The sequence below is a fragment of the Oscarella lobularis genome, chromosome 9 (assembly GCF_947507565.1).
Source record: "Oscarella lobularis chromosome 9, ooOscLobu1.1, whole genome shotgun sequence".
In the NCBI taxonomy this organism is placed as follows: Eukaryota; Metazoa; Porifera; class Homoscleromorpha; order Homosclerophorida; family Oscarellidae; genus Oscarella; species Oscarella lobularis.
Window position 1 is genome coordinate 499,534 of NC_089183.1, and position 26,571 is coordinate 526,104.

The window sequence follows — 26,571 nt, forward strand, 5'->3', positions numbered from 1 at the left end:
CGCATTTCTCGTTTGTGCACTCGAATTCGGTAGGCAAGCAGGCGAAAGACGCTCGCGTCAGCACGAAAACGATCGTCAAAAGCAGAACTGCACGTTAAAAAATGAGTTTTACATGGCTTCGTTTACGCCCTTGAAATGAGCCAGTTCCGCTGCCGTCATCACAAGGATTCATCTCTACTAGTACACGTTCTTGGACTTGCATGCAGGGTTCAAACGCCAACGAAACGCGGTTTTTGCGAAAGAATAATCACAAATGGCACGTTTAGAAAACACAGTCGCCTTTTGCTAATATAGCGCGTTCGTTACCAACCTGAGTTTTTTTTCATCCTTTGTACTCTAAACGGATTAGTTAGAGCGATCGCAAATTGAAGGTGATGGTCGCCGTACAAGCGAAAAGATTCCTTGCAGGTCGCGCGTGCGTGTGTCCGTGTGCTAGTCGCGTATCTTTTAAGTACACATGTACGTTATGAATTATCTATCATGCAGCCAGGCTGTTAGTGCACGGAGAGAAGCCCAAGGGCGCGCTTACAGTCGTTTACCGTGCGCTACAGTACTACCAATGCAATGGCGACCGTTCGCTTAAAAACGGATTAGTTAGAGCGATCGCAAATTGAATGTGATGGTCGCCGTGCTCGCCGGGTGAAACAAGCGAAAGATTCCTTGCAGGTCGCGCGTGCGTGTGTCCGTATCTTTTAAGTACACATGCACGTAATATGGTATGAATTATCTATCGTGCAGCCTGGGTTACTTTAATCAGTGTACGGAGTACGGGGAGAGAAGCCAAAGGGCGCGCTTACAGTCGTTTACCGTGCGCTAGACTACCAATGCAATGGCGACCGTTCGCGAGTCGGACACGCTCCTGTGGCTCCACAACAAGCTCGGCGCCGACGACACGTGGAGCACGGGCAACATCGCCTCGCTCCTGACGGCCGACGTGCTTCGCAACGCCCGCCATCTTCTCCCCGACCTCGACAATCGCGTCAAACTCAAACTCCTCGTATCGCTCATCGACATTCGACCGCGAGCGATGGAAGAAATGAAATCCGAAGTCGTGAAGCTGATCGAACAGATGGCGAACGAGCAGGAGCCGTGGATACAGCTCGTCGCCGAAATTCTTCGTCCTCTTCCCAACGAAAAACGACTCGATTCGAATCCGAATTTTCCTCACTTCGACGACGTTCTGGCAACGCTACGTCACACTCGTACGCGCGACGAATCACACTTGGCTGGCTATTAAAAGAATCGCTTTGTTTTAGTTGAATCGGGAAACGTTTCGAATTTACTTCCGCTCGAAAGTCCATATTTGAACAAGAAAGTCTTGGAATCGTTGATGGGTAAATTGGACGCGCCCAAAAGTCATTTTCAGCTGAGAAAACGAACGAAATCGGAAATCTTGAAAGCAGAATTGCTTCAAAAGTGTACGACGTACAGTATAAGAGTGAACGCGTAAACGGTATTGATTCAATCGGAAATTTTGAATCTAGCATTAGACGTGTCTCAGACTCGAAAGCACGGCGCATTGTCCGCGTCGTTTCCCGTTCGATCGCGTCTCCTCAGACAGCAATCAGAATCAGGTAAAAAAATTTTAATTTAATTGAGTCTTTAATTTTTAATTTTTTTTTCTTATAGCAGCCGGTGCCACGTCCTCCTCGTCTTCGCTCCCCAAAAAGGTTCCCACTACGCCCGTCTTACCGGTTCGCCGTAGCACGTTCACGTCCCTATCCAATCGTCCTCCGTCCTCGAAGAAAGAATCTAAAATCCAAGTACGCACAATCTCCTCCTTAGAAGAAGAAAAAAACTTAACCTCTTTACACGCGCACAGCTAATCGACGTCTCCGAAGCTCCCATGGGCCCAAAGAAGCGTCGTCGTCCCGCCGAGTCCACCGCCGACTCGACGCCCAAGCGAATGGAACCCTTCAAAGCCGCCGCCATTTCGTCGAGAGCGTCGAGCTTCGCCTCGCGCAAATCCAAGGACGTCGCTTCGGATGACGTCAATCGGCCTCCCGCGACTCCTCACTACGCTATAGGTTTGACGTCGTCGAGTCCACCGTCGTCTCCCGCGTCGCAATCGCTTCCTTCGGCGGCGGCGGCGGCGGCGCCGCCTACGTATGCTCTCGTCTCCGCGCCGTCGGCTTTGGAAGTGCCATCCTACGTTCCGAAACCCGTTGCTATGGTCACCGCGGGTGGGACGCCCGGGACGCCCGTTTTTACCATAGCGACGTCCGGTTTGACGACGTCTGGGCCTCCGAAGGTCGTGGCTGTCGAGCGAGGAGGAGAAAGGGGTCTTCCCTCGAAGGGGGCTCTTCCTTCGTTGCCTCCTCCTCTCGCTCGTTCTAAGCTGAGTCAACCGCCTTTGCCATCCAAAGCGGCGGCGGCGGTGACGGCGCCTGCCGCCGCTACTCAGCCTTCTCAGAAGAAAGAACTTCGATTGACGGTAATAAGAAGTTTATTTATTTATTTATTTATTTATTTATTTATTTATTTATTTATTATATGGGAGTTATACTGTTGTTTTGTGTTAGCGTGAGCAATTGACCATGGCTCAGGAAATGTTCAAGAACGCCAATAAAGTGAATCGCGAGGAAAAGGCTATGATACTAGAATTCATGGCTGGATCGCGACGTAAATCGATTTCTTTCGCTTTGATTTATTTAGGCACGTGTATTTTTCTAATCTAGAAAATCCCTCCGGTAATCAAGGCGACGTCGTGACGGTGCTCTTGAATCAGAACGAGGAGAGGGTGAAAACGGGGACGGCCGAGCAGCGAATTATCATTGAGATTTTATTCGAAATGAATTACAAGACGGGACAGTGGCGACGATTGCAGAGGAAGCGGATCATGCAGCTAGCGAACCCATCAGTGTAAATAGAAATGAAATAAATGATAGTAAGAGGCCACACACAGATCAGACAATTAGATAGTCGTTTTTCCCCTGTGCTAGTTGGGGACCAACAGGTGTAGTATTCTTTTCCTTTTCGTGTTCGGTTGGACAGTACGTAGGGGACTTCGGCGAAGCGGCGTGAGACTCCACTTGGATCTGAAGAGCCGTCGAACGTCCATGATTCCGAGCGGCGTGGGACGAGTTCGAGCATCTACCAGTGGTGGGGCGTCGGGGGCGATTCCTGACGGCCCTCTGTTTTCTCAACTTCACAACGAAGCCAATCGCGCTTCCCAAAAGAAAAAGTCCAGCAATCACGCCGAACGCTATTCCGAGTATTCGTCCGAGTCTCTGTCCAACTAATATTGGACAATCACAAGTGTTCGATTTAACCTCCTCCTCCCCCTCCCCCCCCCCCCCACCCCCACCCCACCCCCCCCCACCCCCAATATTCTTACAGCAATTTTCTTCATCCCGTCCATTTCCGCAATTGTTATTGAGATTGCAAACGGCACTGTTCGAAACGCACAGTCCGTTGCCGCATTCGAAACTGCTGCTGTAGTAGCAGGGTATGTTTCCGCTGGGGCAATTTTGCTCGTCCGAGTTGTCCCTGCAGTCGTTGTCGCCGTCGCATCGATAGCTGTAGGGTATGCACCTTCCGTTGTTGCACGAAAATTGGTAAGCGATGCAGGAGAAGGCGACGTCGGTCTGCCGTAGGCAGATAACCAATTGCAGGACTGTACAACAGGTACGTGAGCATTCGGTAAAAAATAGGCGGTCGTTTGCCGCCCAAGTTATGAAAAGCACGCTTCCCCTTTCGCATCCGAGAACGCGTTAAAGTGAAAGCGAGACTTCAAAGCATCAAGCCAAAGGGCCTACTGTGGAGCTTATGTAACTTGCAGTTAGCAAAGATTTCCTCCATGAAAACTATGAGAAATGATGAACCATGCAGCTCTGGAATTTTAGTTCTAGCAAGCATAGCGCTGGGCTAGGCTAATTACTTGGCGTGTAAGTGTATGCGTAAGCTTGCTTACTAAAAGCTAGGCTGGGCCTCTTCATATGTTAGCCACGGACAATTCTGCTGCGTTTCGACGAAGGGCGATATTACTGTATTCGACTGTACGGTGTTATTTTCCCCCCGGTCCCGGATTCGTTCAAAGGGCATGCCAAAGATAGATTCGGTTTTATGATATATGTTTGACGTCATTTCCGGGAACGCTTGTTTTACTAAGTGGGAGGAAACAGGCGAGCCTTCTCTACTGTACCACCGCTGCCTGCTCATCCCACTGATCCCACAGTACCTATTCGTTCCATTGACAAACAATTTTATTAATCAAGAAACACGTGACACGACACATATCGCAAGACTTCCCGTCTCGGCGTCCTCACTTCTCAAGGACCAACAGCGGTTCCGTTTAGCGCTTCGTCAAACGCCTTTTCCTTTTCGTGCGACTGATGTCCGGCGGGCGGATAGAAGCCGCCCGAAAGGGGCCCCGGTGAAGCGGCGTGGGACTTCTGACCGACCTCAGGCTCTTGGATCTGGAGAGCCGTCGAACGTTCAGGATCTTGAGCGATGACGTTGGGTGAGCAAGTAATAGTGGCGGGGGGCATGTGATTCCTGAGGATCGCCAATTTTATCAACTTCACAATGAAGCTAATCCCACATCCCAGAATCATTAGCCCGACAACCAGGCCAAACGCTATTCCGATTATTTGTCCGATTGAAAGTCCAATGCTGCACGTGAATTTGCCCTGACAGCGTGCGGAGAACGACGCGTCGGTCTGCTGACTGATAACCAATAGGAGAACTGTGCAACAGGTATCATATGTGAGAATTCGATAAAATAGGCGGTCTCTGTTATTAATAGCACGCTTCCCTTGTCACATTTATACTGTATTAAGTGAAATTGAGACCTCCATGCATCTCAGCTTGCACTTAGCAAAGGGTTTCCCCGTAGAGACATATATTATTATGAGAAATTGCTATTCTCAGAGTTTGATCAAGCAGAACGCGGCTCAATTTACATCGTGCCTTCGCTTATCCTACCTACGTGCCACGGTGCGTAAACGAGCTCACTAGTGTAGCTAGGCAGGAACGCTGTGCGCTAACCTGAGATCTTCAGAAACGACGTCATTGTGATCTTAGAGGCTCGGTGACGATTCTGCTGATCTGCAAGGAAGGCGATCTTATTATATTTGAGTGTACACCGTGCTAATTCCCGGATCCGCTCAGTGCGTTTCGTATTGCCTGCAAACTACTTTCAGTGTACTGATAGAGTGCTTATCATGCAAGCCACCTTTTTTTTGATTACCCTGCTGCCGTATCTAGTGTTTTGCTATATCACCCACCTACCTACCTCTCTGCGTGTATAAACAGCGGTTTTTTGCGTTTTCAAAAGAACATGCGGGTGGTGGCCGAAATTGAACAAGCACTCTAGCACGTTTACACTCGTAGGCGTCATTACGAAACGAATAGAAATTATTTCAGTTTCCCCGTTCTGTTAACAGTCACGGCGCAGGAAAGTGTTGACTGTTCGTAGTCGCGTCTCACTTCTCACTTCGTTAGCACGACGTAGGAAGCGAGCACTCGGCATCAGCAACTGAATCTGAACTTTGAGATAAGAATTCGCTTTCAGATCTAATCTCTTCTTTGAAGTCGTTTTTCGCTTTGAGACTACTCACTATAACGTCGTGCTAGATTGAAGATTATTTCCTGCACACTGTCAACACTCACAAAAAAATTATTTTTCCATTACCTATCATAACAACAGTACCCGACGTTTTACTTTCTAAACTAATACGTAGACTGAAACGCGGGGTTGATTGGCGGAGGCCGTTCGCCGAACGTATCAGAGCTTCTAATGTCGATATCCGTCTCCGCCACAGCGTAGTACGGCGGAGGTTGCACTTGCTGTTCCGGAGGCGGATAGTAGTAGCTCGGTCCAACGGCAGGCATTTGCTGGCCGTCGTACGGCACCGGAGCCGGCGCCGGCTGAGGCGGCGGCACTGGAGCCGGCGCCGACGCAACCGAGTTAGGCTCCTCTCTCGTTTGCATTTCAACAGACATTGAATTTGTCGCTTTAGTGGGGTTCGGCGTGTGAACGACTCTGAGAGGAGCGCGATGTTGAAGTCGATAGGCTCGATATCGTTTATGCAGATAGATTGCGCCAAAGAACACGATGCAGCCTGCTGCGGTAGCACCGAGAGTAATGAGTACCTCCGCTGTAGATTCAGGCGACTCCGACGGCGACGGCGACGGCGACGGCGACGGCGAACTTGATGAACACCGCCATTCGTCCGAGTCGTCTCCGCAGTCGTCGTCGCCGTCGCATTGGTAGCTTCGAGGTACGCATCTTCCGTTATTGCATTGGAATTTAGAAACGCACGTAGAGGGGGGAGTCGATATCGTCGGTCTTAGTGTAGGCGTGCGGCACGAGCGTTCATCTGAGTCGTCTCCGCAGTCGTTGTCGCCGTCGCACACGTAGCTCAGACGTACGCAGTCCCCGTTATCGCATAGGAACTCGGAAAGCGAGCACATAGAGTAGTGAGTCGTCGGTTTTCGTGTAGGCGTACGTGTAGGGCACGATTGTTCATCTGAATAGTCTCCACAGTCATTATTACCGTTGCACCGGTAGATTCTATTCACGCATTTTCCGTTCTTGCATATGAAGTCGAGTGGCGAACAAGTGGTTTGACTCGTCGGTACGAGCGTAGCGAAAATCGTCGTCGGACACGACCGTTCGTCCGACTTGTCTTTGCAGTCGTTTTCGCCGTCGCAGACGTAGGAAGATCTCACGCAGTCTCCGTTGTCGCATTCGAATTGAGCACTCAAGCAGACGGCGAGCGACGTTCTTGCTTTCATCAGGACGAAAGCAAAGAACACTGCCCCAATAAAAGACATATAGGGAAACGTTCACTATTTTTCTTATAAATAGGTGATGCGGAAGTTTAGGTATGGGTCGCGACGGGCAATGTGGTAGGCGCGCCGTCACGCACGTACAGCGGGACAGAGATTGTGTGAGTAGAAGAACTTAGAGTTTACGGTGTCTTCTCTAACTTCGCCGTACAGTAGGATCTTCGCGTAAAGAAGCCAGAGCGGGGTCGACGGATGCATGCCGAGGCGGAATAGTCGTTCCTCTTCAACGCGGACATGACAACGGGGGTCGTAAGGTAAGCTTTTGAAGCACACGATGGGTTTGCACGTACCTGCACATGTTAGAGAGGGCGTCATCTGGGGACTCTTATCCCCAAGCACTTAGACCACCGTATAATAGGGGCGACGCTCTTAGACGGAAGTAGGTCAGCTCTTGAACACGTGAAAGATTAATAAAGATTAATATCACGTGGTTGGTTAGGCAGAGCCGAGAGTCCTAAACACTTACAAAAACTCAGTTGATCCACTGAACATCTACAACAACAACAACAACAACACCGAAAAGAGATTGTTTCTTGAAGTTCAGAATCTTTAGTAGTTGGGATTCACCGGAGAAGGCAGTTGACCGTAGGCATTTCCCCCCATATTGCCAGCTTCCTGGGCCTTCTCTGCCTCATAGCCAGGGTTGGCGACAAGAGGATACGCGTTTGCGTCCGCGCTGTACGGAGGAGGGGAATAGTTGGTCATCTGTTGAGGTGGGTAGTACGGCTGAGCGACGGGTGCCGGAGCTGGGGTCGCAAAGTTCTGCTGTTGCTGTTGTTGGCTGCTAGTTTGAATTTGTGTTACTCCCGTCGCGCACGATGCGCCTGTACTAGTAATCGTCGCTGTCGCGCGGTTTCTTCGCGATCGTGCCACCGCAACGACGATTGCCGTCACAATCAGGAGGAAAACGCCTGATGCGCCGACCGCTATTCCGACAATGACGCCAGTCGACAGCCCCGACGTCAGGTCGAATAGTACTGATCCTACTCGATTTCGTCATATAGATTAGTTAGGTCGGTTTAATTTTTTCTCACCGCAATCCTCTTCGTCGGAGTTGTCTCCGCAGTCGTTGTCGTCGTCGCAACGGAAGCTGCTAGGCACGCATTTTCCGTTCGTGCAGCGAAACTGAGAAGACATGCAGAAGAGGCTACTATATATAGAGCATGACGATTCGTCAGAGTAGTCTCCGCAGTCGTTGTCGTTGTCGCAACGGTAGCTGCTAGGCACGCATTTTCCGTTTGTGCATTGGAATTGCGAAGACGAACAGCTTAAGTCGAACAGAAACGCACAAGAGCTGGTAACAGTGAGTACCATAAAGACTGAACAGGAAAAAAACAAGTTAGTTAGCGTCACGGGCGCGTTGTCGGTGTCAGTTTGGAGCGCGGTTGACCTAAGCGGTGCAGTCGGCATTGGGATTTGTCCACTTATGCTTTTGGTAAACAGAGTCGACGAACTTTGTAAGATTAGTAGCCGTGACGGTGTATGCGGAAACTAGGCAGCTTTACTTCGTAGACTATTGCGACTCGGTTAATTCCACTAGAGGAACGTTGACTCACCTGCTTCTTTCCAAAATAAGGCCATTTGAGAGTTTCTCTTTCTGAGGATACTCAAACGGTCTCACGCCAAACGGTCTCACGCTGGGGCTCACCTGCGGCTAATTAACGCGCACGTTATTTGTTAGAGGGCGCTCGTGGTTGGTTATTTACCGCCAACGTCGTAATCAAAACGCTCTTTTCCTGATAACACAGTCACAGAACACCTAAACAGCTTGAACATTGGAAAAGTATAGCCACGGTTTTTTGAATCCAGAAACTACGATTCTTCTTGGTTGTCGTTGGAATTCACAGGAGAAGGCAGCTGACCGTCCGGATTCGTTTTGATATCCTCCATAGCTTCGTATTCGCAGTCCGGACTCCTCTTGATATCTTCCATAACTACGTAATCACAGCCCGGCTTCTTGACATCTTCCATAACTACGTAATCCGGATTCCTCTTGATATCTTCCATAACTACGTAATCGCAGCCCAGATTCCTCTTGGTATCCTCCATATCTTCGTAAATGGGATCATCAGAAGGAAGCAGTTGGTCTCCGTCGGAAGTGCCGGCTCCCTGTGCATTTGCTGTAGCAAAGTCAGGATTGGCAAGAGGAGGCAGTTGGCCATACGCAATTGCATTCGCACTGGCACTGTAAGGAGGAGGATGACCGGTCGGCTGTTGAGGTGGGCAGTAGAACGGCCGAGCAAGGGGAGCCGAAGCTATCTGTCCACCGTGCATTGTCAGAGCTGGGGTCGCGAAACTCTGTTGTTTTTGCAGTTGGTGTTGATTACTTGTTTGAACTTGGAGTGGATTCGTTACTCCCATCGAACAGAAGGCGCTTCTTTCCCTGCGTTTTCTTCGCGTTCTTATTACCATGATGACAATCCCCGTCACAATGAGGGTGACGGTGATCGAGGCGCTGACCGCTATTCCTATTATGACGGCTACCGATAATCCTATACAGAATTTTGTTATTAATTATGCTGGCTTTTCTTTAGTTAATTCTGTTCGCTCACCAGAGGACGTAGTAGGGGTTGGGCTTGAACAGAAGAACCCTAACACCAAATTCTCGTCCGAATTATCTCCGCAGTCGTTGTAGCCGTCACAAAAGTAGCTTATAGGTACGCATTTTTCGTTTTCGCATTGGAATTGCGAAGACGAACAAGAGGATGTGGTAACGGTAGTAGAAACACTGGTTGTCGGACAGATAAGTTCGTCCGAATAATCTCCGCAGTCGTTGTCGTCGTCACAAATGTAGCTTCTACGTACGCATCTTTTGTTTGCGCATTCAAAGTACGAAGCGGAACAAGAGGATGTAGAAGGAGTAACGGTGGGAAAAAAGACGGAATGCGTTGGGTTTGGGTTTGGACAGAACCATGGTAACCCGAAATATTCGTCTGAATTATCTCCACAGTTGTTGTCGCCGTTACAAACGTAGCTTCTAGGTATGCATTTTTTAGTGTTTGTGCATTGGAATTGCAAAGCCGAACAAGAGGATGCAGTAGGAGTAACGGTCGGAAAAAAGAGAGAATACGTTGGGGTCGAAGTTGGGGTTGAAGTCGGTGTCGAAGTTGGGGTTGAAGTTTGGGTTGGGGTTGAGCAGAACCCAAACCCGAAATATTCGTCCGAATTATCTCCGCAGTCGTTGTCGCCGTCACAAACGTAGCTTTGAAGTACGCATTTTTTGTTTGCGCATTGGAAATGGGAAGCCGAACAAGAGGGTGTAGGAGAAACTGTAGGAAAACTGGTTGTCGGAGAGCAGAAAAGTTCATCCGAATAATCTCCGCAGTCGTTGTCGCCGTCACATATCCAATTCCTAAGTATACATTTGTTGTTAGCGCACTGGAATTGGTGAGAAGAACAGGCGCCAGACGACATTTCTGTTTGAAAGCTGATAACAGTAAATAGCACAAAGGCTGAAAAGCAAAAAAACGAGTTAGTTTAGTATCACGTGGGCGGCATCACGCGGGCGTGTTGTCGGTGTCAACATGAGCACGGTTGAACTATAAGCGACTATATATAAGCACTAAAACCGTGCAGTCGGCATTGGAATTTGTCACTTTATGCTTTCGGTAAACATGCAGCATCAACAAACTTGTGCATGACGGTGTTAGTGAAAGAATGCGGAAGCTACTTCGTAGACTATTCCGGTTCGGTTGATTCTACTAGAGTAGTGTTAACTCACCTGCTTCTTTCCAAATCAAGACCATTTGAGAGTTTTTCTGGGGGATACTGTAACGGTCTCACTCACCTGCGGTCTCACTCGCCTGCGGCTATATTAGTAACGCACGTTAAAAATTGTGCTTTAACTTCCTTTGGCATCACGTGTCTTTAGAACGATAGTCATTGGACCAATTCACGGTCATCATTATTATCATCATTCTTTGCATCCAGCAGCATACAAGTTCTCTTCAATCGGTTTCTTTTTCGATTCCTATGGCCTAATATTTTCAGTTGATTTTTTATTTTCCACGTATGACACCATCGACACGTCACGTTGCACAAAACAGCGTTTACTTTCCTAAACACAGAAACGATGATTCTTAAGCAGTTTCCTTTGAGATCAACGCTTCATTTTAAGCAATGATCATCTCAACGATTTGCAACCCAAAGTCCAATCCCGATTCCAATCAAGAGCACGAATACGACACTCGCGGTAACACTAGCATAAATGACTGCCGACGAAGGTTTTGGCGATGGCGACGGACTTGATACACACCATTCATCAGAGTAGTCTCCACAGTCGTTGTCGCCGTCACAAAGGTACCTCATAGACACGCATCGTCCGTTTTTGCATTGAAAGTCGTTGGCAAGCGAGCACGGCCCGGGGGACGTCGGCTTCATTGCACGAGTTGGAAGAGCTTGGCACAGTCGTTCGTCCGAGTTGTCTCCGCAGTCGTCTTTACCGTCGCACAGATGAAATTTCAGCAGGCACTTTCCGCTGCTGCTACATCGGAACTCGTAAGCCGAACATACCGCTTGAGTCGTCGGTGCAGCAGTCGGACACGATTGCTCGTCTGAGCCGTCTTTGCAGTCGTTTTCGCCGTCGCAGACGTAAGAGGCTCTCACGCAGTCTCCGTTGTCACATTCAAACTGACCACTAAAAAAGCAGATGGCGAGCGACGTTCTTGCTTGCATGCTGATGAAAGCGACGAGAAACTAGGCAGCTCTACTTCGTAGACTATTGCACTATAGAGGAACGTTGACTCACCTGCTTCTTTCCAAAATAAGGCCATTTGAGAGTTTCTCTTTCTAAGGATACTCAAACGGTCTCACGCTGGGGCTCACCTGCGGCTAATTAACGCGCGCGTTATTTGTTAGAGGGCGCTCGTGGTTCGTTATTTACCGCCAACGTCGTAATCAAAACGCTCTTTTCCTGATAACACAGTCACAGAACACCTAAACAGCTTGAACATTGGAAAAGTATAGTCACGGTTTTTTAAATCCAGAAACGAGAAACTACGATTCTGACAGCTCGTCAGAGTAGTCTCTGCAATCGTTGTCGCCATCACAGACGTAGCTGCGGCTCACGCAGTTTCCGTTACTGCATTTGAATTGCGAAGACAAACAGTCTGAGTCGACAGAAACGCACAAGTTTGCCAGCTGGTAACAATGAGTGCCATAAAGACTGAACAGGAAAGAAACAAGTTAGTTTAGGGCGCGTCAGTGTCGGTATCATTCGTAGCGCGGTTGGACTAAGCGCTGCTGCCGTGCAGTCGACATTGGGAGTCGTCGCATTATGTTAAACAGTGTCGACAAACTTTGTAAGATTAGCAGCCATGACGGTGTTAGTGAAATGATGCGGAAGCTAGGCAGCTCTCTACTTCGTAGACTATTGCGACTCGGTTGATTCTACTAGAGAAACGTTAACTTACAGCACAAGTCAGGAAGGCGTCGTTGGAGGAGAGGGGGAGAGGGGGAGGAGGGGAGGGTCTCACCGACCACCTTAGGCGGTAGTATACGGCACATGAAAGATTAATATCATGTGGTTGGTTACATGGGCCGTTGGCATCCGAAATTAACAGTCCGAGAGCTCAGGTGCAGTTTCCCTAGACACGCAAGGACACTTACAAAAACTTAGTAGATATACAGAACACGTAAACAACATCGAAAAAATGATCGTTTCTTGAATTCACTCAGAAACTACAAGTCTTCCTAGTATTTGGAATACACTGGAGAAGGCAGTTGACCATAGGCTTTCCCTAGATATTGCCAGCTTCCTTAGCCTTCTCTGCAGAATAGTCAGGGCTGGCGAGACGAGGATACGCATTTGCGTCCGCGCCGTACGGAGGAGGATAATTGGTCGGCTCTTGAGGTGGGTAGTACGGCTGAGTGACGGTAGCCGGAGCTGGGGTCATGAAGTTCTGCTGTTGCTGGCTTGTTTGAATTTGTGTTGTTCCCGCCGCGTACGCCGCGCTTGTACTAGTAGTCGTCGCTGTCGCAATATTTCTTCGCGATCTTATCACCGCGACGACAATCGCCGTCACAATGAGGATAAAAACGCTTGACGCGCCGATCGCTATCCCGACAATGACGCTAGTCGACAGTCCCGCGAATAGTACTGATCCTACCATATAGATTAGTTGGGTCGGTTTAATTTTTTCTCACCGCAATCCTCTTCGTCTCGATTGTTTCCACAATCGTCGTAGTCGTCGCACTTGTAACTTTGAGGAACGCACTTTCCGTTGCCACAGTCGAAGCTGTTATAGCACGCCGGACAGTTTCGTTCGTCAGAGTTGTCTCCGCAGTCGTTGTCGTCGTCGCAATGGTAGCTGCTAGGCACGCAGTTTCCGTTTGTGCATTGGAATTGCGAAGACGAACAGCTTAAGTCGGACAGAAACGCACAAGAGCTGGTAACGGTGAGTACCATAAAGACTGAACAACAGGAAAAAACAAGTTAGTTAGCGTCACGGGCGCGTTGTCGGTGTCAGTTTGGGACGCGGTTGACCTAAGCGGTGCAGTCGGCATTGGGATTTGTCCACTTATGCTTTTGGTAAACAGAGTCGACGAACTTTGTAAGATTAGTAGCCGTGACGGTGTATGCGGAAACTAGGCAGCTTTACTTCGTAGATTATTGCGACTCGGTTAGGAACGTCGACTCACCTGCTTCTTTCCAAAATAAGGCCATTTGAGAGTTTCTCTTTCTAAGGATACCCAAACGGTCTCACGCTGGGGCTCACCTGCGGCTAATTAACGCGCACGTTATTTGTTAGAGGGCGCTCGTGGTTGGTTATTTACCGCCAACGTCGTAATCAAAACGCTCTTTTCCTGATAACACAGTCACAGAACACCTAAACAGCTTGAACATTGGAAAAGTATAGCCACGGTTTTTTGAATCCAGAAACTACGATTCTTCTTGGTTGTCGTTGGAATTCACAGGAGAAGGCAGCTGACCGTCCGGATTCGTTTTGATATCCTCCATAACTTCGTATTCGCAGTCCGGACTCCTCTTGATATCTTCCATAACTACGTAATCACAGCCCGGCTTCTTGACATCTTTCATAACTACGTAATCACAGCCCGGCTTCTTGACATCTCCCATAACTACGTAATCACAGCCCGGCTTCTTGACATCTTCCATAACTACGTAATCCGGATTCTTCTTGATATCTTCCATAACTACGTAATCGCAGCCCAGATTCCTCTTGGTATCCTCCATATCTTCGTAAATGGGATCATCAGAAGGAAGCAGTTGGTCTCCGTCGGAAGTGCCGGCTCCTTGTGCATTTGCTGTAGCAAAGTCAGGATTGGCAAGAGGAGGCAGTTGGCCATACGCAATTGCATTCGCACTGGCACTGTAAGGAGGAGGATGACCGGTCGGCTGTTGAGGTGGGCAGTAGAACGGCCGAGCAAGGGGAGCCGAAGCTATCTGTCCACCGTGCATTGTCAGAGCTGGGGTCGCGAAACTCTGTTGTTGTTGCAGTTGGTGTTGATTACTTGTTTGAACTTGGAGTGGATTTGTTACTCCCAGCGAATAGAAGGCGCTTCTTTCCCTGCGTTTTCTTCGCGTTCTTATCACCATGATGACAATCCCCGTCACAACGAGGGCGACAGTGATCGAGACGCTGACCGCTATTCCTACTATGATGGCTACCGACAATCCTATACAGAATTTTGTTATTGATTATGCTGGCTTTTGTTTAGTTCTGTTTTCTCACCGCAACCCTCTTCGTCAGAGTTGTCTCCGCAGTTGTTGTAGTCGTCGCAACGGTAACTGCTAGGCACGCATCTTTGGTTCGTGCAGCGAAACTGATCAGAGAAGCAGAAAAACGGCAACGAAGTCGTCGGACATGACCATTCGTCAGATGAGTCTAGACAGTCGTTGTAGCCATCACAAACGTCGCTTATAGACACGCATCTTTTGTTTCTGCATTGGAATTGGAAAAACGAACAAGAGGCGGATGTAGTAGGAGTAACGGTGGGATAAAAGACCGAATACGTTGGGGTTAGGTTTGGACAGAGCGATTCGTCCGAATTATCTCCACAGTCGTTGTCGCCGTCACAAACGTAGTGTATAGGTACGCATCTTTTGCTTGCACATTGGAATTGCAAAACCGAACAAGAGGACGTAATAGGAGTACGGGTAGGAAAATTCGTTGGGGTTGAAGTTGCGAAATTCTTTGGGGTTGAAGTTGCGGCTAAGATTGAACAAAGCCCGAAACCGAAATATTCGTCGGAATTATCTCCGCAGTCGTTGTCTCCGTCACAAACGGAGCTTCTAGGTACGCATCTTTTGTTTGCGCACTGGAATAGCGGAGCCGAACAAGAAGATGTAATAGGAGTAAGGGTAGAAAAATTCATTGGGGTTGAAGTTGCGTTTGGGGTTGAAGTTGCGTTTGGGGTTGAATTTGCGGCTAAGATTGAACAAAGCCCGAAACCGAAATATTCGTCGGAATTATCTCCACAGTCGTTGTCGCCGTCACAAACGTAGCTTGTAGGCACGCATTTTTTGTTTGCGCATTGGAATTGCGAAGCCAAACAAGAGGGTGTAGTAGGAGTAACGCTGGGAGAAACTGTAGGAAAACTGGTTGTCGGAGAGCAGAAAAGTTCATCCCAATAATCTCCGCAGTCGTTGTCGCCGTCACAAACATAACTCCTAGGTATGCACATGTTGTTGGGGCACTGGAATTGGTAAGAAAGACAGGCACCAGACGACATTTCTGTTTGAAAGCTGATAACAGTGAATAGCACAAAGGCTGAAAAGCAAAAAAACGAGTTAGTTTAGCATCACGTGAGCGGCATCGATCACGCGGGCGTGTTGTCGGTGTCAATATGAGCACGGTTGAACTATAAGCGACTAAAACCGTGCATTCGGCATTGGAATTTGCTTTTGGTAAACAGTATCGACAAACTTCGCTTGATGGTGTTAGTGAAGGAATGCGGAAGCCGAGCAGCTCGCTACTTCGTAGACTATTCCGGTTCGGTTGATTCTACTAGAGTAGCGTTAACTCACCTGCTTCTTTCCAAATCAAGACCATTTGAGAGTTTTTCCGAGGGATACTGTAACGGTCTCACTCTAGACTCACCTGCGGCTATATTAATAACGCACGTTAGAAATTGTGCCTTAACTTCCTTTGGCATCACGTGTCCTTTAGAACGATAGTCATTGGACCAATTCACCGTCATCATTATCATCATTCTTTGCATCCAGCAGCATACAAGTTCTCTTCAATCGGTTTTCTTTTTCGATTCCTATGGCCTAATATTTTCAGTTGATTTTATTTTCCACGTATGACACCATCGACACGTCACGTTGCACAGAACAGCGTTTACTTTCCTAAACACAGAAACGATGATTCTAAAGCAGTTTTCTTTGAGATCAACGCTTCATTTTAAGATTGCGACCCATCTCAACGTTTTGCAATCCAAACTCCAATTCCGATTGCAATCAAGAGCACGAATACGACACCCACGGCGGTAGTAGCATAAAGGACTGCCGAAGGTTTTGACGACGGCGACGGACTTGATTTACACCATTCATCAGAGTAGTCTCCACAGTCGTTGTCGCCGTCACAAAGGTACCTCATAGACACGCATCGTCCGTTTTTGCATTGAAAGCTGTTGGCAAGCGAGCACGGCCCGGGGGACGTCGGCTTCGTTGCACGAGTTGGAAGAGCTTGGCACAGTCGTTCGTCCGAGTTGTCTCCGCAGTCGTCTTTACCGTCGCACAGATGGAATTTCAGCAGGCACTTTCCGCTGCTGCTACATCGGAACTCGTAAGACGAACATACCGCTTGAGTCGTCGGTGCAGCAGTCGGACACGATTGCTCGTCTGAGCCGTCTTTGCAGTCGTTTTCGCCGTCGCAGACGTAAGAGGCTCTGACGCAGTCTCCGTTGTCACATTTAAACTGACCACTAAAGCAGATGGCGAGCGACGTTCTTGCTTGCATGCTGATGAAAGCGACGAGAAACACTGCGAATGACACAGTTAAATTTTTCCGAAACGTACACGCATCCGGTTTCTACTGCAGTAGGGTGGGGAACTCTATCGTAGGTGAGGGCGTTTTGGGAAAAACGCCCCTAGAAAAAAGGTACCTAAACTACCATCAGTACTCGTTTACGAACTTCGAGTCTCCTTCTCTTAGTGAACACTCTTTCAAATAGGCGCGGGTTCAGTGCAAAAGGTGTATTTTTTAGTAGATTATATTTTGGGCGTTTAGGTCTGGTAACTCCTCCCTCTTAAAAATGATTTTGGTATGCAGCATAGGAAGTACAAAAAAGTGTGCTTTCTCTAACGTTATCGTACAGTAGGATCTCGTTGGTTGAAAAGAAGTCGGTTGGAGTCAGAAAAATTGACATACTGTAGTGCAATATTAACGCGGACATAACTAAGCTCAGCTACGAGGTGTACTGGGATCGCAGTAGAGCTTACGAGTGGGTCCTGCGAATGCCAGAGAAGGCGCCATTTGAGATCTTATCCCAAGCTATCCCAAGCACTTTCGTAAGCGACGCCGTAAATGTCACGTGGTTGGTTACTAACGTTAAAATTAACCGACGACGTCATGACGTAATTTTCTGTGTCAAAACGCTTGTTTTAGTCGTTCAGTATTCGGAAATCGGGAATTCCGTACTGCATCAATTCTCCAAGGAAGTCCGGAACGGAGACTTCGTTGAGAGCTCACGTCGAGTCGCCAACGTTTCTCTCGATTCGCACCTGAAAATTGTGGGCTCACCGGATATTGACCATCACAGACGGAAAGCGGATTGTCGGAATCGGGCTGATCGTTCCGTCTTGTCGAACTTGATACGGAAAAGGACTGTCGATTAGCGACGGTTTGCCTTCGGCGATGCGTGAAGGGTTTGCCCATCGTCACGACGGCTGACGGAAGCTGGGTAGGGAGCGTACGTGCCGTACGCGAAAACGGCCACGCGACACTCTAGCAAGGATTTCGAAGTAGACGCACGCTAAGAGCTTATTTGTTCCGCTATTTTTTTCGTTCTACTAGACCGTACGTACGCTACAATGCAAGTTGACGATCAAAAGAGCGAAGACGTCGGCGAGAAAACATTACTTATGTGACTACGGAGTCGATTGTGCGCTCGATTCGTCAAAGAACATCGATCGACACGCCGAAAGCGATCGGAAGCTATAAATCAAGACGCTCTACCTATTTTGAACACACGAAACGTCGAAACGATGCACTGGCGTGCTGCATCGCTCTTTTCTTCGCCCGCGAGTGCGCACGATCGACACATTGCATGGGGGCATCCTTTTCGTATTTCGAAGCGCGAGAAAATCTAAAAAAAGACAAGATAAAATCTGTTCGATCTGCCCGTGTACGTACCTTTTTCCGATGCGTTCGTATTAGCGTGATCCAGGCTGCACCACGCGGAGGTTCGAACGCAGTTGCAGCCCAAAAATTTTGGAAGCGAGACCTTGCTTCATTGGCCCGAACACGACCGGTACGGCCTGGATCGAGAACGGCTCTCCCACACCGTCCCCCCGACCGCGTCGTACCGGGGCCCCAAAGAGGCCGTAGACTTTCGCTTAGATAGGAAACGAGTCTACCGTGTCGAGAGAGGATTTACCAAACGATTGCCAAAGTCCACCAGTAGAAGGTCAGCGTTTTTGTCCTGGGGGTCAGGTCATCTTTCGGGTATAGATTGCTAATCCGAGTGAGGAGATGCCACGAGACACTGGGCCCCCACACGTTTCTTTGGCGGAAAGTGACATACCTTAGCCAGACGCCCCACTCGGCTTAACGCGAGACGCCTGACTTCGCAAATCGAAGCCGTCCACGACCTTTATGACCCCCAGTGTCGATCTTAGCGTCGCAAGCAACGCCCGTCCACTGTGCCTAGCAGCTTCAGTAAGGATCGACAAAAGACGAAACGCTTGATGACCAACGACCAGCTTCCCCAGCTCACGATCAACCTCAAAGGTTCAGCCCGTTGGCATCCCCCACCCTAGCGCAAGACTGAAGATTGGGCGTTGGCCCGGTCGCTTTTATATGGACCGTGGTGCAATATCCTCTGGTGACATCACTGTGATGAATTCACCAGGGCAACGAATCGCTGGTTGGCCGAGGAAATTCGCGCCAATTTTGCACGTGATCCTTCGAAGGCAAGATTTGGCGCTAGAAAAATGGCTGCTCCTTCGATCGGCCACTGCATCGTGACACGTGTATCTGTATCGCATTTGCAGTACGATGAACGTCTTTCTTTCGATCTGTCGATTCATGTAGGGTCTTTTTCGCGCGCTCTTGTGGAATTCCCGGCAGTTCTTCGCATCTCCGCGATTCCGACCGAGATTCGTGCCGTTTCTGACCTCTCTTGAAGTCGCGCTCTCGAAGATTCAAGATACGATCGTTGTCGGAAGGTGTACGAACGAGAAAGAAGGCGAAACGAGAGCTAACGTCGTCGATCCGCTAAGATTCGCTCGAGTGAAACTCGCCTTCGACCAAGCCGTTCACCAATCGTGACCTCGACTTTGCCGGAATTGTCATTGCGACGATGGAGTTGATTTCATAGCGAAACGGCGAACTTACGGTAACTGGGGGGCCCCATTCAGGGAACGGGCGCAGAATTCACAACGACACGCCGTCTACAACGTAGAGACAACACACTAGAGCACGTTGTCGGTCTATTAGATATATCACAGAACTCCTAAACAACTCAAACATGGAAAATCCTTGTCACAGAAACTACGAGTCTTCTCAGTTGGAGTTGGGACTCACAGGAGAAGACAGGCAGCTGACCGTAGACTCAACCCTGATTTATCTCAGTCTCCCCAATATTGGGAGGCAGTTGACCAGTATCAGCCTCCTGTGTCTTTCCTGTAGCATAGTCAGGGTTGGCAGGAGGAGGCATTTGGCCATACGCACTTGCCTCCCCACCATACGGAGGAGGATAATATTGAGGTGGGTGGTAGTAGTACGGCTGAGCGACGGGAGCCAGGACATTCTATTGTCCCTGGTTGCTCGTTTGAATTTGTGTTACTCCCGTCGCGTACGAGGCGCTCGTTCCCGTGGCAACTTGAATCGTTCGAGTCCCCATTGCGCGATTTCTTCGCACTCTTGCTATCATCGCGACGACGGTTACCGTCACAATGAAAAAAAGAGGACGGATGCGCCTATCGCTATCCCGAGTATGACGCCAAGCGACAACCCTACTCGTACAATGTGAGTAGAAATTATATGTAAGTCGGTTTGATGTTTTCTTACCGCAATTCTCTTCGTCTCGATTGTTTCCACAATCGTCCTCGTCGTCGCACCGGTAAATTTGAGAAACGCACTTTCCGTTACCACAGTTGAAGCTGTTATAGCACGCCAGACAGTTTTGTTCGTCGGAGTTGTCTCCGCAGTCGTTGTCGGCGTCGCAACGGTAGCTGCTAGACACGCATTTTCCGTTCGTGCAGCGAAACTGATAAGACGCGCAGAAGAGGCTAGAGCATGACGATTCGTCAGAGTAGTCTCCGCAATCGTTGTCGCCATCGCAACGGTAGCTGCTAGGCACGCATTTTCCGTTTGTGCATTGGAATTGCAAAAACGAGCAGTCGAACAGACCCGCACACGTTTGCAAGCTGATAGCAGCGAGTACCATAAATGCTGAACAGTAAAGTTAGTGACATATACTATAGGTACATTTTCTAAGAGCTAAACTTGAGGGCGGCAGTGAAGAATGCGGAACAAGTCCTACTGCCGACGGGACAGCTACATAAAGCACTGAGTGTACGTCACGACTCGCGCTTTCTGAGCCATTAGGGCATCGACTTGAATGTACTGAAAATGTACTGTATCTCGATACGTCTCATGCTCAAGTCGTATAGAGGTTTGCGCGAGAGTAAGCGTTCGTCTGGCACCAACCTGTCTCTCTCCAAAATAACGCCATTTGAGGATTCTGTAATGTGGGGTGACACAGGAACCTTCCGCAATGACTCATGCACGAACTAGCGCACGTTGTCTATTTGTATAAAAAGCGGTACATTTTATGTACATGCATTTAGCAAAACTAATATTTTACGCGAATTCGTCCTATTTCCTGTAGACGTTTAAATCCTCTCATCCATTTTCTCTTCACTGTCTCATTTGGCGATCGTAGCGTCATGTCGCGCTTTTTGGATGCGGTAAACTCGTAATCACCGTGAACGACGAACGTCAGGTTGTCAATGCCTGCCAAAGAGACACTGAAAATCTTATCAGTGATGCAAGCTATTTGGTTCACTTTTTATAGCCTCGATGTTTTCTAGATTAATCTCAGCAAGCAGACGTCCCTTTAACCATATATTGATTAGAAGAGGTGACTGCATTTATATCTGCGCTTACTCCATTTTCGGTGAAGTAGGCTAGAGTGCGATTTGTGAGACAAAACCATCGCAATCGATTGGCGAATCGCAATTTAGTCAATGGGCCTTCACAGATAAGATTTTCCTCCGGAGAATGGCTTAGCCGGATCGTCTGTACACGATTTTGTATGGGCTGCATCTCTGGAAGAAAGTCTTACGTACTTCTAGTAACTTAGTTGTCCACTTTCTCTTCTCTGGTACTGTCTTTGCATCCAGCAGCATACGAGTTCTCTCCGATCCTTCCATCGGTTCTCTCTGCGCAATTTTGAACTGCGTCGAACCCTCTTCTACAGACACGTTTGGAACTAGGTCATTCACTGTCAGAATGAGCCCACCTGTGACCCCAGAAATCGTTGAAAGCGGGAGAGAATTAATGAGGTCTCCCTATAAAGGATTTAACCGACTGTATCTAACGTTCTAAGACCGACATACTTCTTCCTCTGTGTAGTACTCTAGGTAAGTTGTCGTGAGGCGGAACCAACGCGTTCGATTTTGAAGAGCGCCGCGACGTTTCACTAAATAGCCTTCGCAGACGAGATAGCCTCTGCCCAAATTCAAATCGTCGCTCATCGTACTCTCTCGACCTTCGTATCACGTGGTCATCACGCGAGTCCGGCACATAATATATTTCATCGATTCAACTAGGGATGCAACTAACAGAGCTACATTAATTAAAGGACAATATAGCAAACTATAACTTCATGCGCAGTGTGTATAGATAGGAACAGTGGTTGACAGTCATATATGGAACTCTTCATTGGAATCAGAAAGAGGCAGCTAGAAGAACTAGAATCATAAGAAACTGTCCCATTGACCAGCACCGATGAGCTCGACCTAAATCGATATTGTATAAGAACTCAGTCGCAAAGAGCGGCAGGCAGCTCACTTGTGGGTGCTGATGGTGTACTTGTCCACCGTGGGCTACTACTAGTTGTTGCCGGTTGCCGCGTGTGCGTAGTTGCAGATGTGCTCGATGGAGAGAGAGTCGCTCTTGTTGTCGGCTCAAAGCACTTATCGGCCACCGGAAAAGCTATAGAAGAAATTCAATTATTAGTATTTTTTGTTGCACGACTACTCACCGCACTGAGCCTCTCTGCAAAGGCAAGTGCAACTGCTGGAGGTACACGGTTCGGGTTGGAAGTCCCTCTTGGCGCATCCGCGCCGAACAAAGAGGCCATTTATCACTGTTATCTTACAGTGAGTCACACCGGGCAGACAGAGTTCGATATTGAACGAGTCGCTTTCCGAGCACTGTCCCAGCGTTCCAACACAGACTCCGCATCGCAGACCCGCGATGCAATGCATTGAGAGCGCCAGGAATATAGTCGCGGTAATGACGGCTTGCATTTTCGCAGCTGATGACACAATGAATTTTTTGAGCTGCAGACTCTGACTCGGCCGATTTTATAGCTTTCGCCAGTCCGCCCACCTGCGTAGAACTTGCTGGAGGACCCGTCGGAAAATTTCCCTTGCGAAAACGACCGGGGTCATAGCGAAAACGCATGATTTCATCTTTCGTAATGATTGCAGTTTGATGACCTCAGAGGGGAAGTACTACACACAGTAATTTGCATAACGAAAACGCGGTCTCCTTGTTCAAAATCATTTTCTACTGTGCTCCCGTCGTGCCACGGCACCACTTTAAGTCGTCACTTGCTTACTTCGATGTGAAAATTCCGCTCTACTGTACACACAAAGTCAAGTCGTAACCCCATGCAAGAAAACCTTATAAGTTGCACTTGTTCCCCGAACACCAGGGCGCGCGCGGGCGAAGCCCGCGCGCGCCCTGGTGGGAGGGGCTCTCAAACGTGATCGCCCAAAAACCAAAGTGTGTGTCTGTCTGTCTGTCTGTCTGTCTGTCTGTCTGTCGGTCACGCTCACGTCACAATCGCTCTTAGGCCAATCACACACACAGGTGCCTTTGTGACATCACATTCATTGTGATGTCATAATCTCCCGTATTTTGAAGAAAATGTACCGAAAAAGGTGACGTCACAGTAGATAGGAACCCCGGATTGTGTTCAAAACATTTCAGGAACGAGTAGGCATATTATATAGGCTACATTATCGAGGATAAATACTATTAAACATAACGGGCACATAGCAATGAGCTTTATCAGTAACGTTCATAAAGGGAACGCAGTAAAGGAGCACGTTGGGTTTGTCGTGCTGCGAGCGCAGCTCGCAGCACGCAAACCCAACTGCGAGCTGATAATGGGCCTCGTGACTCGATCACCCAACAGGGCAGAGGTTAGTGTGAGGAGAGGTATAGCTCTGTGTCACGCTTACATAAGAGGCCAAATTGTACATGTAGGCTTTTGCGGAAAATAAAGCATGCCAACTCAAGTGGTTAGGCAGTGCGATGCAAATTATGCAAAAGCTTCACAAAAATTAGGGGTAATAAGAATGTGCTGGGGGTGTTCGGGGATCCCATGATGGCTCACGAAAGGCCATCATTATCTAGTAAGTGGCCCAAGCAACGCCCGTATTGCCAGCTATGTTTCGCCTCGCTCTCCGCCGTCTCAGCAGCTTCAACCAGCCCCTCGGAGCCCGCGAAATTCCCCGCTTCGGCGGAATCGCGACGATGATGCGCCTACCGCACGCTGGCGACGCGACGGGCCTCGACGCTTGCTTCCTCGGCATTCCTTTCGACGTCGCCGTCACGAATCGCGCCGGAACGCGCCACGGGCCGCGACAGATTCGCAACGAGTCGTCTCTTCTTCGTCCGTTCAACGCGGCGACGGGCGCGGCTCCGTTCGAGTCGATTCAAGTCGCCGACGTCGGCGACGTCGCCGTGAACACGCACTCGATCGCCGACACGTTCGCCGCGATCGAGGAACGCGTAGCGAGCGTGACGACGAACGGGTGCGTGCCGCTCGTGCTGGGCGGCGATCATTCGATCACGCACGCTATTCTACGCGGAATGGCGAAAACGCATGGAAAGGTAAGCCAAAAATTAGTGTTCAAATATTAAAAAATCAATATTAATTATTTAATTAAAAATCAATATTCAAATATTAATTATTTAATTTTTTGGTTTAGGTTGCTCTCGTTCACGTCGACGCCCACTGCGACACCGCCGACTACAAGTACATCACGCACGGCACGCCGTTTCGTCGTGCCGTCGAGGAAGACCTTCTCGTCTGCGACAAAGTGTGGCAGATCGGCTTGCGCGGCGGCGGATACACGGCTGACGATTTCGCGTGGGGCTCCGAGCGCGGTTTTCACGTCGTACAAGCAACGGACTGCTGGCACAAGTCTCTTGCACCTCTAATGGAACGAGTTCGAGATAACGTTGGCGACACGCCGGTATATATATCATTCGATATCGATGCATTGGATCCAGGATTTGCTCCGGGCACGGGTAGATGGCGTTACCTATAGTTAGCTTCCTGAATCAGATACATGTTCTAGGTACTCCTGAAATTGGTGGTCTCACGCCGATCCAAGCGCTCGAGATCATACGCGGATGCAGAGGTCTCAATATTGTGGGAGGGGATTTAGTTGAGGTCGGTCTTGGTGCTTTCTGGCTCTGGGATAAGTTTTCTCTGCACAGGTGTCTCCTCCGTATGATGCCAGTGGTAACACGGCTTTATTGGGTGCAAATCTACTCTTCGAGATGCTCTGCGTTCTGCCCAAGGTAAAGTACACGCCGATTCGCTCATTTTCTCACTGATTATTCTACGAAAAAACTGTTTTACTGTACACACACTTTGGAAATAATAAACACGTCATTACAAATTAAATAAGCTTTTCGTTTGCAGAAATTTTTGATGTGAGTCCACTTGAACGGCCGTCCGTCAACTCTTCCTACTCGTCGGGTCCGTTCGCGTAACCGTTGCGCAGGACGCCGACTGATCCGCACGCGGGTGAGAGGCACAACATTCTAGAAGGGCGGCGACCTCTTTGCTACACGCTGCCTCTCGATAACCGTTCGCTACAGCGGAGATATAAACATGCAGTAGTGAGAATAGTCAATCAGCTAGCCTTGTAAGCAACGCTGTATGGCACAAGCCTCTTTCTGGCATGCCGGAGTCTCTTTGCCCATTCGTTTTGGTTACCCCGTATTGTTATGACGTCCGTTCTGAATTGTAGCGATTCGCCGACGGCTTCGAGCTCGGACGCCGGCGTCGTCGCGTCCTTGGTCGATCTGTCGCGCGATCTGCAGAAGTCCATGCTCGCGCTTCGAAGCGAATTCATGTCCGAGGACGGGCGAGGCGTCGACTACGTCGCCATGCGATCGTCGAGCCTCTTCGACGACTACAAAGCGAAAGCCGAGCGCCTGCAAGCGGCGGACGTGAGCACGATCGCGGGAGACGATCACAAAGCCTTTTTCATCAGTAGGGAAGCAGAGATAGAAACGCCCACTTAGGAGAGGCGCTCCAAAACACCTTGGCATATATTTATACATGATTTTATACTTTCCAGATATCTACAATGCGCTCACCGTTCACGGTCTGATGGCTCTGCCGTCTGTGCCGTCATCTGTTCTGGAGGTGCAGGACTTTTGGAAAAAGACTTCGTATCGAATTGGTGCTCACGTCTACAGCCTGGATGATATTGAACACGGAATCCTAAGAGGTAGTCGTAGAGGAATGTCTCCCATGGCCAAAGTACATTGAGTTTTCCTCTCAGTCAATAAAGTTCATCCAGCCAGCAAAAAATCTCAATTTGCCGAAGGCGATCCTCGAATTCAGTTTTGCTGTTCTCGCGTCGATCCTCGAATACATTTTGCATTGGTGTGTGGAGCAAAGGTTGGGAGAAAAAGAGACCTCATTTTCCGCGAAAAAGTTTCACAATTCTGATCTGTAGTCTTGTCCTCCCGTGCGCGTCTACGATGGAGCCAAGATTGATGCTGGGCTCTCGCGAGCGGCAAAGAGCTTTTGCAGTCAAGAAATTGAAGTCAATCTGGATGAGAAAAAGGTACTTGCCCACTAGATAGTCGACTGATAATTACTGTTTTTTCGAGGTGATCATGTCAAAAATATTTGAGTGGTATGGTGGCGACTTTGGCGACACGGCCACCGACGTTTTAAAGTAAGCCAGGGACCAGGGGCACCTTTTCATGTAGAGAAAGTTTGTGTTCTAGATACTGCTTGGACTACCTTGCAGGCAAACAAAAGGAAAACCTCCAGATGCTTCTCGATCAATGTGGCTCGTCACTGAAAGTGGAGTATAAGCCATATAACTGGCAATTGAACAAGACGTAATTGACAGAGGTAATCGCAACCCCTGCCCTTCAAAAATATACTCCATGACCTAGAGAACGCCAGTACGCCAAAGCCCTTAGATACCAAGTCCCGGTCTCCCATGAGACACGGTCTCCCTGTATATTGGCAATCAGATCATTTAAAACCTTTCAGTTAGATGAAATAAGGAATACTGAGTCCTGCGCTCCTATGAAAAGCAGTGTTCCAAGTCTCTAAAGTAAGGGTCCAAAGTGTCCTCTATATGCT

General features: G+C 48.8%; 9 protein-coding genes and 4 long non-coding RNA genes across 18 annotated transcripts; 4 read left to right on the top strand and 9 right to left on the bottom strand.

Annotated features, from left to right (window-relative positions):
• The first annotated feature begins 821 nt into the window (after window positions 1-821).
• Window positions 822-2,899, top strand: LOC136191606 (negative elongation factor A-like). The gene is made up of 7 exons (XM_065979978.1): window positions 822-1,202; window positions 1,257-1,418; window positions 1,485-1,574; window positions 1,630-1,763; window positions 1,823-2,434; window positions 2,523-2,622; window positions 2,679-2,899. The coding sequence occupies exons 1-7, from the start codon at window positions 830-832 to the stop codon at window positions 2,864-2,866; spliced, it is 1,659 nt and encodes a 552-aa protein (XP_065836050.1). The 5' UTR covers window positions 822-829; the 3' UTR covers window positions 2,867-2,899.
• LOC136191631 (uncharacterized) lies at window positions 2,756-4,077 on the bottom strand. Its single transcript, XR_010670881.1, has 3 exons — window positions 3,914-4,077; window positions 3,338-3,616; window positions 2,756-3,238 (listed from the first exon to the last, which is right to left on the bottom strand). It is a non-coding gene; the product is annotated as an uncharacterized lncRNA (long non-coding RNA).
• A 158-nt stretch (window positions 4,078-4,235) lies between these two features.
• LOC136191629 (uncharacterized) lies at window positions 4,236-8,297 on the top strand. Of its 2 annotated transcripts, XR_010670879.1 has the most exons (4): window positions 4,236-4,698; window positions 6,815-6,896; window positions 6,949-7,049; window positions 7,099-8,297. It is a non-coding gene; the product is annotated as an uncharacterized lncRNA (long non-coding RNA). The 2 variants fall into 2 exon arrangements; XR_010670878.1 differs by having other exon boundaries at window positions 6,949-8,297.
• Window positions 5,555-7,177, bottom strand: LOC136191613 (low-density lipoprotein receptor-like). Its single transcript, XM_065979984.1, has 2 exons — window positions 7,086-7,177; window positions 5,555-6,761 (listed from the first exon to the last, which is right to left on the bottom strand). The coding sequence occupies exons 1-2, from the start codon at window positions 7,108-7,110 to the stop codon at window positions 5,674-5,676; spliced, it is 1,113 nt and encodes a 370-aa protein (XP_065836056.1). The 5' UTR covers window positions 7,111-7,177; the 3' UTR covers window positions 5,555-5,673.
• On the bottom strand, window positions 7,248-11,625 carry LOC136191622 (uncharacterized). Of its 2 annotated transcripts, none has more exons than XM_065979997.1 (3): window positions 11,543-11,625; window positions 7,830-8,114; window positions 7,248-7,778 (listed from the first exon to the last, which is right to left on the bottom strand). In XM_065979997.1, the coding sequence occupies exons 1-3, from the start codon at window positions 11,565-11,567 to the stop codon at window positions 7,345-7,347; spliced, it is 744 nt and encodes a 247-aa protein (XP_065836069.1). In that variant the 5' UTR covers window positions 11,568-11,625; the 3' UTR covers window positions 7,248-7,344. The 2 variants fall into 2 exon arrangements, with proteins under 2 accessions (XP_065836069.1, XP_065836067.1); XM_065979995.1 differs by lacking the exon at window positions 11,543-11,625 and adding an exon at window positions 8,352-8,458.
• On the bottom strand, window positions 8,427-10,928 carry LOC136191610 (low-density lipoprotein receptor-related protein 8-like). The gene is made up of 4 exons (XM_065979981.1): window positions 10,517-10,928; window positions 9,348-10,247; window positions 8,502-9,287; window positions 8,427-8,449 (listed from the first exon to the last, which is right to left on the bottom strand). Exons 1-3 carry the CDS (start codon window positions 10,539-10,541, stop codon window positions 8,608-8,610), a joined length of 1,605 nt encoding a protein of 534 aa, XP_065836053.1. The 5' UTR covers window positions 10,542-10,928; the 3' UTR covers window positions 8,427-8,449; window positions 8,502-8,607.
• A 768-nt stretch (window positions 11,626-12,393) lies between the features above and the next one.
• LOC136191624 (very low-density lipoprotein receptor-like) lies at window positions 12,394-13,679 on the bottom strand. Of its 3 annotated transcripts, XM_065980000.1 has the most exons (4): window positions 13,570-13,679; window positions 13,435-13,517; window positions 12,940-13,206; window positions 12,394-12,898 (listed from the first exon to the last, which is right to left on the bottom strand). In XM_065980000.1, the coding sequence occupies exons 2-4, from the start codon at window positions 13,457-13,459 to the stop codon at window positions 12,534-12,536; spliced, it is 657 nt and encodes a 218-aa protein (XP_065836072.1). In that variant the 5' UTR covers window positions 13,460-13,517; window positions 13,570-13,679; the 3' UTR covers window positions 12,394-12,533. The 3 variants fall into 3 exon arrangements, with proteins under 3 accessions (XP_065836072.1, XP_065836073.1, XP_065836071.1); XM_065980001.1 differs by lacking the exon at window positions 13,570-13,679 and having other exon boundaries at window positions 12,394-12,892; window positions 13,435-13,527; XM_065979999.1 differs by lacking the exon at window positions 13,570-13,679 and having other exon boundaries at window positions 13,435-13,522.
• LOC136191602 (low-density lipoprotein receptor-related protein 2-like) lies at window positions 13,578-15,878 on the bottom strand. Its single transcript, XM_065979972.1, has 3 exons — window positions 15,785-15,878; window positions 14,490-15,527; window positions 13,578-14,433 (listed from the first exon to the last, which is right to left on the bottom strand). The coding sequence occupies exons 1-3, from the start codon at window positions 15,807-15,809 to the stop codon at window positions 13,676-13,678; spliced, it is 1,821 nt and encodes a 606-aa protein (XP_065836044.1). The 5' UTR covers window positions 15,810-15,878; the 3' UTR covers window positions 13,578-13,675.
• Window positions 15,879-19,397: 3,519 nt separating this feature from the next.
• On the bottom strand, window positions 19,398-20,709 carry LOC136191626 (uncharacterized). The gene is made up of 3 exons (XR_010670875.1): window positions 20,637-20,709; window positions 19,995-20,378; window positions 19,398-19,939 (listed from the first exon to the last, which is right to left on the bottom strand). It is a non-coding gene; the product is annotated as an uncharacterized lncRNA (long non-coding RNA).
• A 72-nt stretch (window positions 20,710-20,781) lies between these two features.
• On the bottom strand, window positions 20,782-21,686 carry LOC136191074 (uncharacterized). The gene is made up of 6 exons (XM_065979374.1): window positions 21,548-21,686; window positions 21,451-21,499; window positions 21,278-21,402; window positions 21,096-21,227; window positions 20,995-21,043; window positions 20,782-20,942 (listed from the first exon to the last, which is right to left on the bottom strand). Exons 1-6 carry the CDS (start codon window positions 21,683-21,685, stop codon window positions 20,782-20,784), a joined length of 654 nt encoding a protein of 217 aa, XP_065835446.1. The 5' UTR covers window position 21,686.
• Window positions 21,687-21,708: 22 nt separating this feature from the next.
• Window positions 21,709-22,857, bottom strand: LOC136191075 (uncharacterized). The gene is made up of 3 exons (XR_010670730.1): window positions 22,195-22,857; window positions 22,002-22,145; window positions 21,709-21,949 (listed from the first exon to the last, which is right to left on the bottom strand). It is a non-coding gene; the product is annotated as an uncharacterized lncRNA (long non-coding RNA).
• On the top strand, window positions 22,775-24,872 carry LOC136191072 (guanidinobutyrase-like). 2 transcript variants are annotated; one of them, XM_065979372.1, is made up of 5 exons: window positions 22,775-22,856; window positions 23,642-24,059; window positions 24,158-24,479; window positions 24,530-24,624; window positions 24,672-24,872. In XM_065979372.1, exons 2-5 carry the CDS (start codon window positions 23,700-23,702, stop codon window positions 24,789-24,791), a joined length of 897 nt encoding a protein of 298 aa, XP_065835444.1. In that variant the 5' UTR covers window positions 22,775-22,856; window positions 23,642-23,699; the 3' UTR covers window positions 24,792-24,872. The 2 variants fall into 2 exon arrangements, with proteins under 2 accessions (XP_065835444.1, XP_065835443.1); XM_065979371.1 differs by lacking the exon at window positions 22,775-22,856 and having other exon boundaries at window positions 23,576-24,059.
• A 310-nt stretch (window positions 24,873-25,182) lies between these two features.
• LOC136191073 (uncharacterized) lies at window positions 25,183-26,567 on the top strand. The gene is made up of 6 exons (XM_065979373.1): window positions 25,183-25,455; window positions 25,544-25,696; window positions 25,751-25,869; window positions 25,928-26,038; window positions 26,085-26,152; window positions 26,205-26,567. Exons 1-6 carry the CDS (start codon window positions 25,188-25,190, stop codon window positions 26,323-26,325), a joined length of 840 nt encoding a protein of 279 aa, XP_065835445.1. The 5' UTR covers window positions 25,183-25,187; the 3' UTR covers window positions 26,326-26,567.
• Window positions 26,568-26,571: the final 4 nt, after the last annotated feature.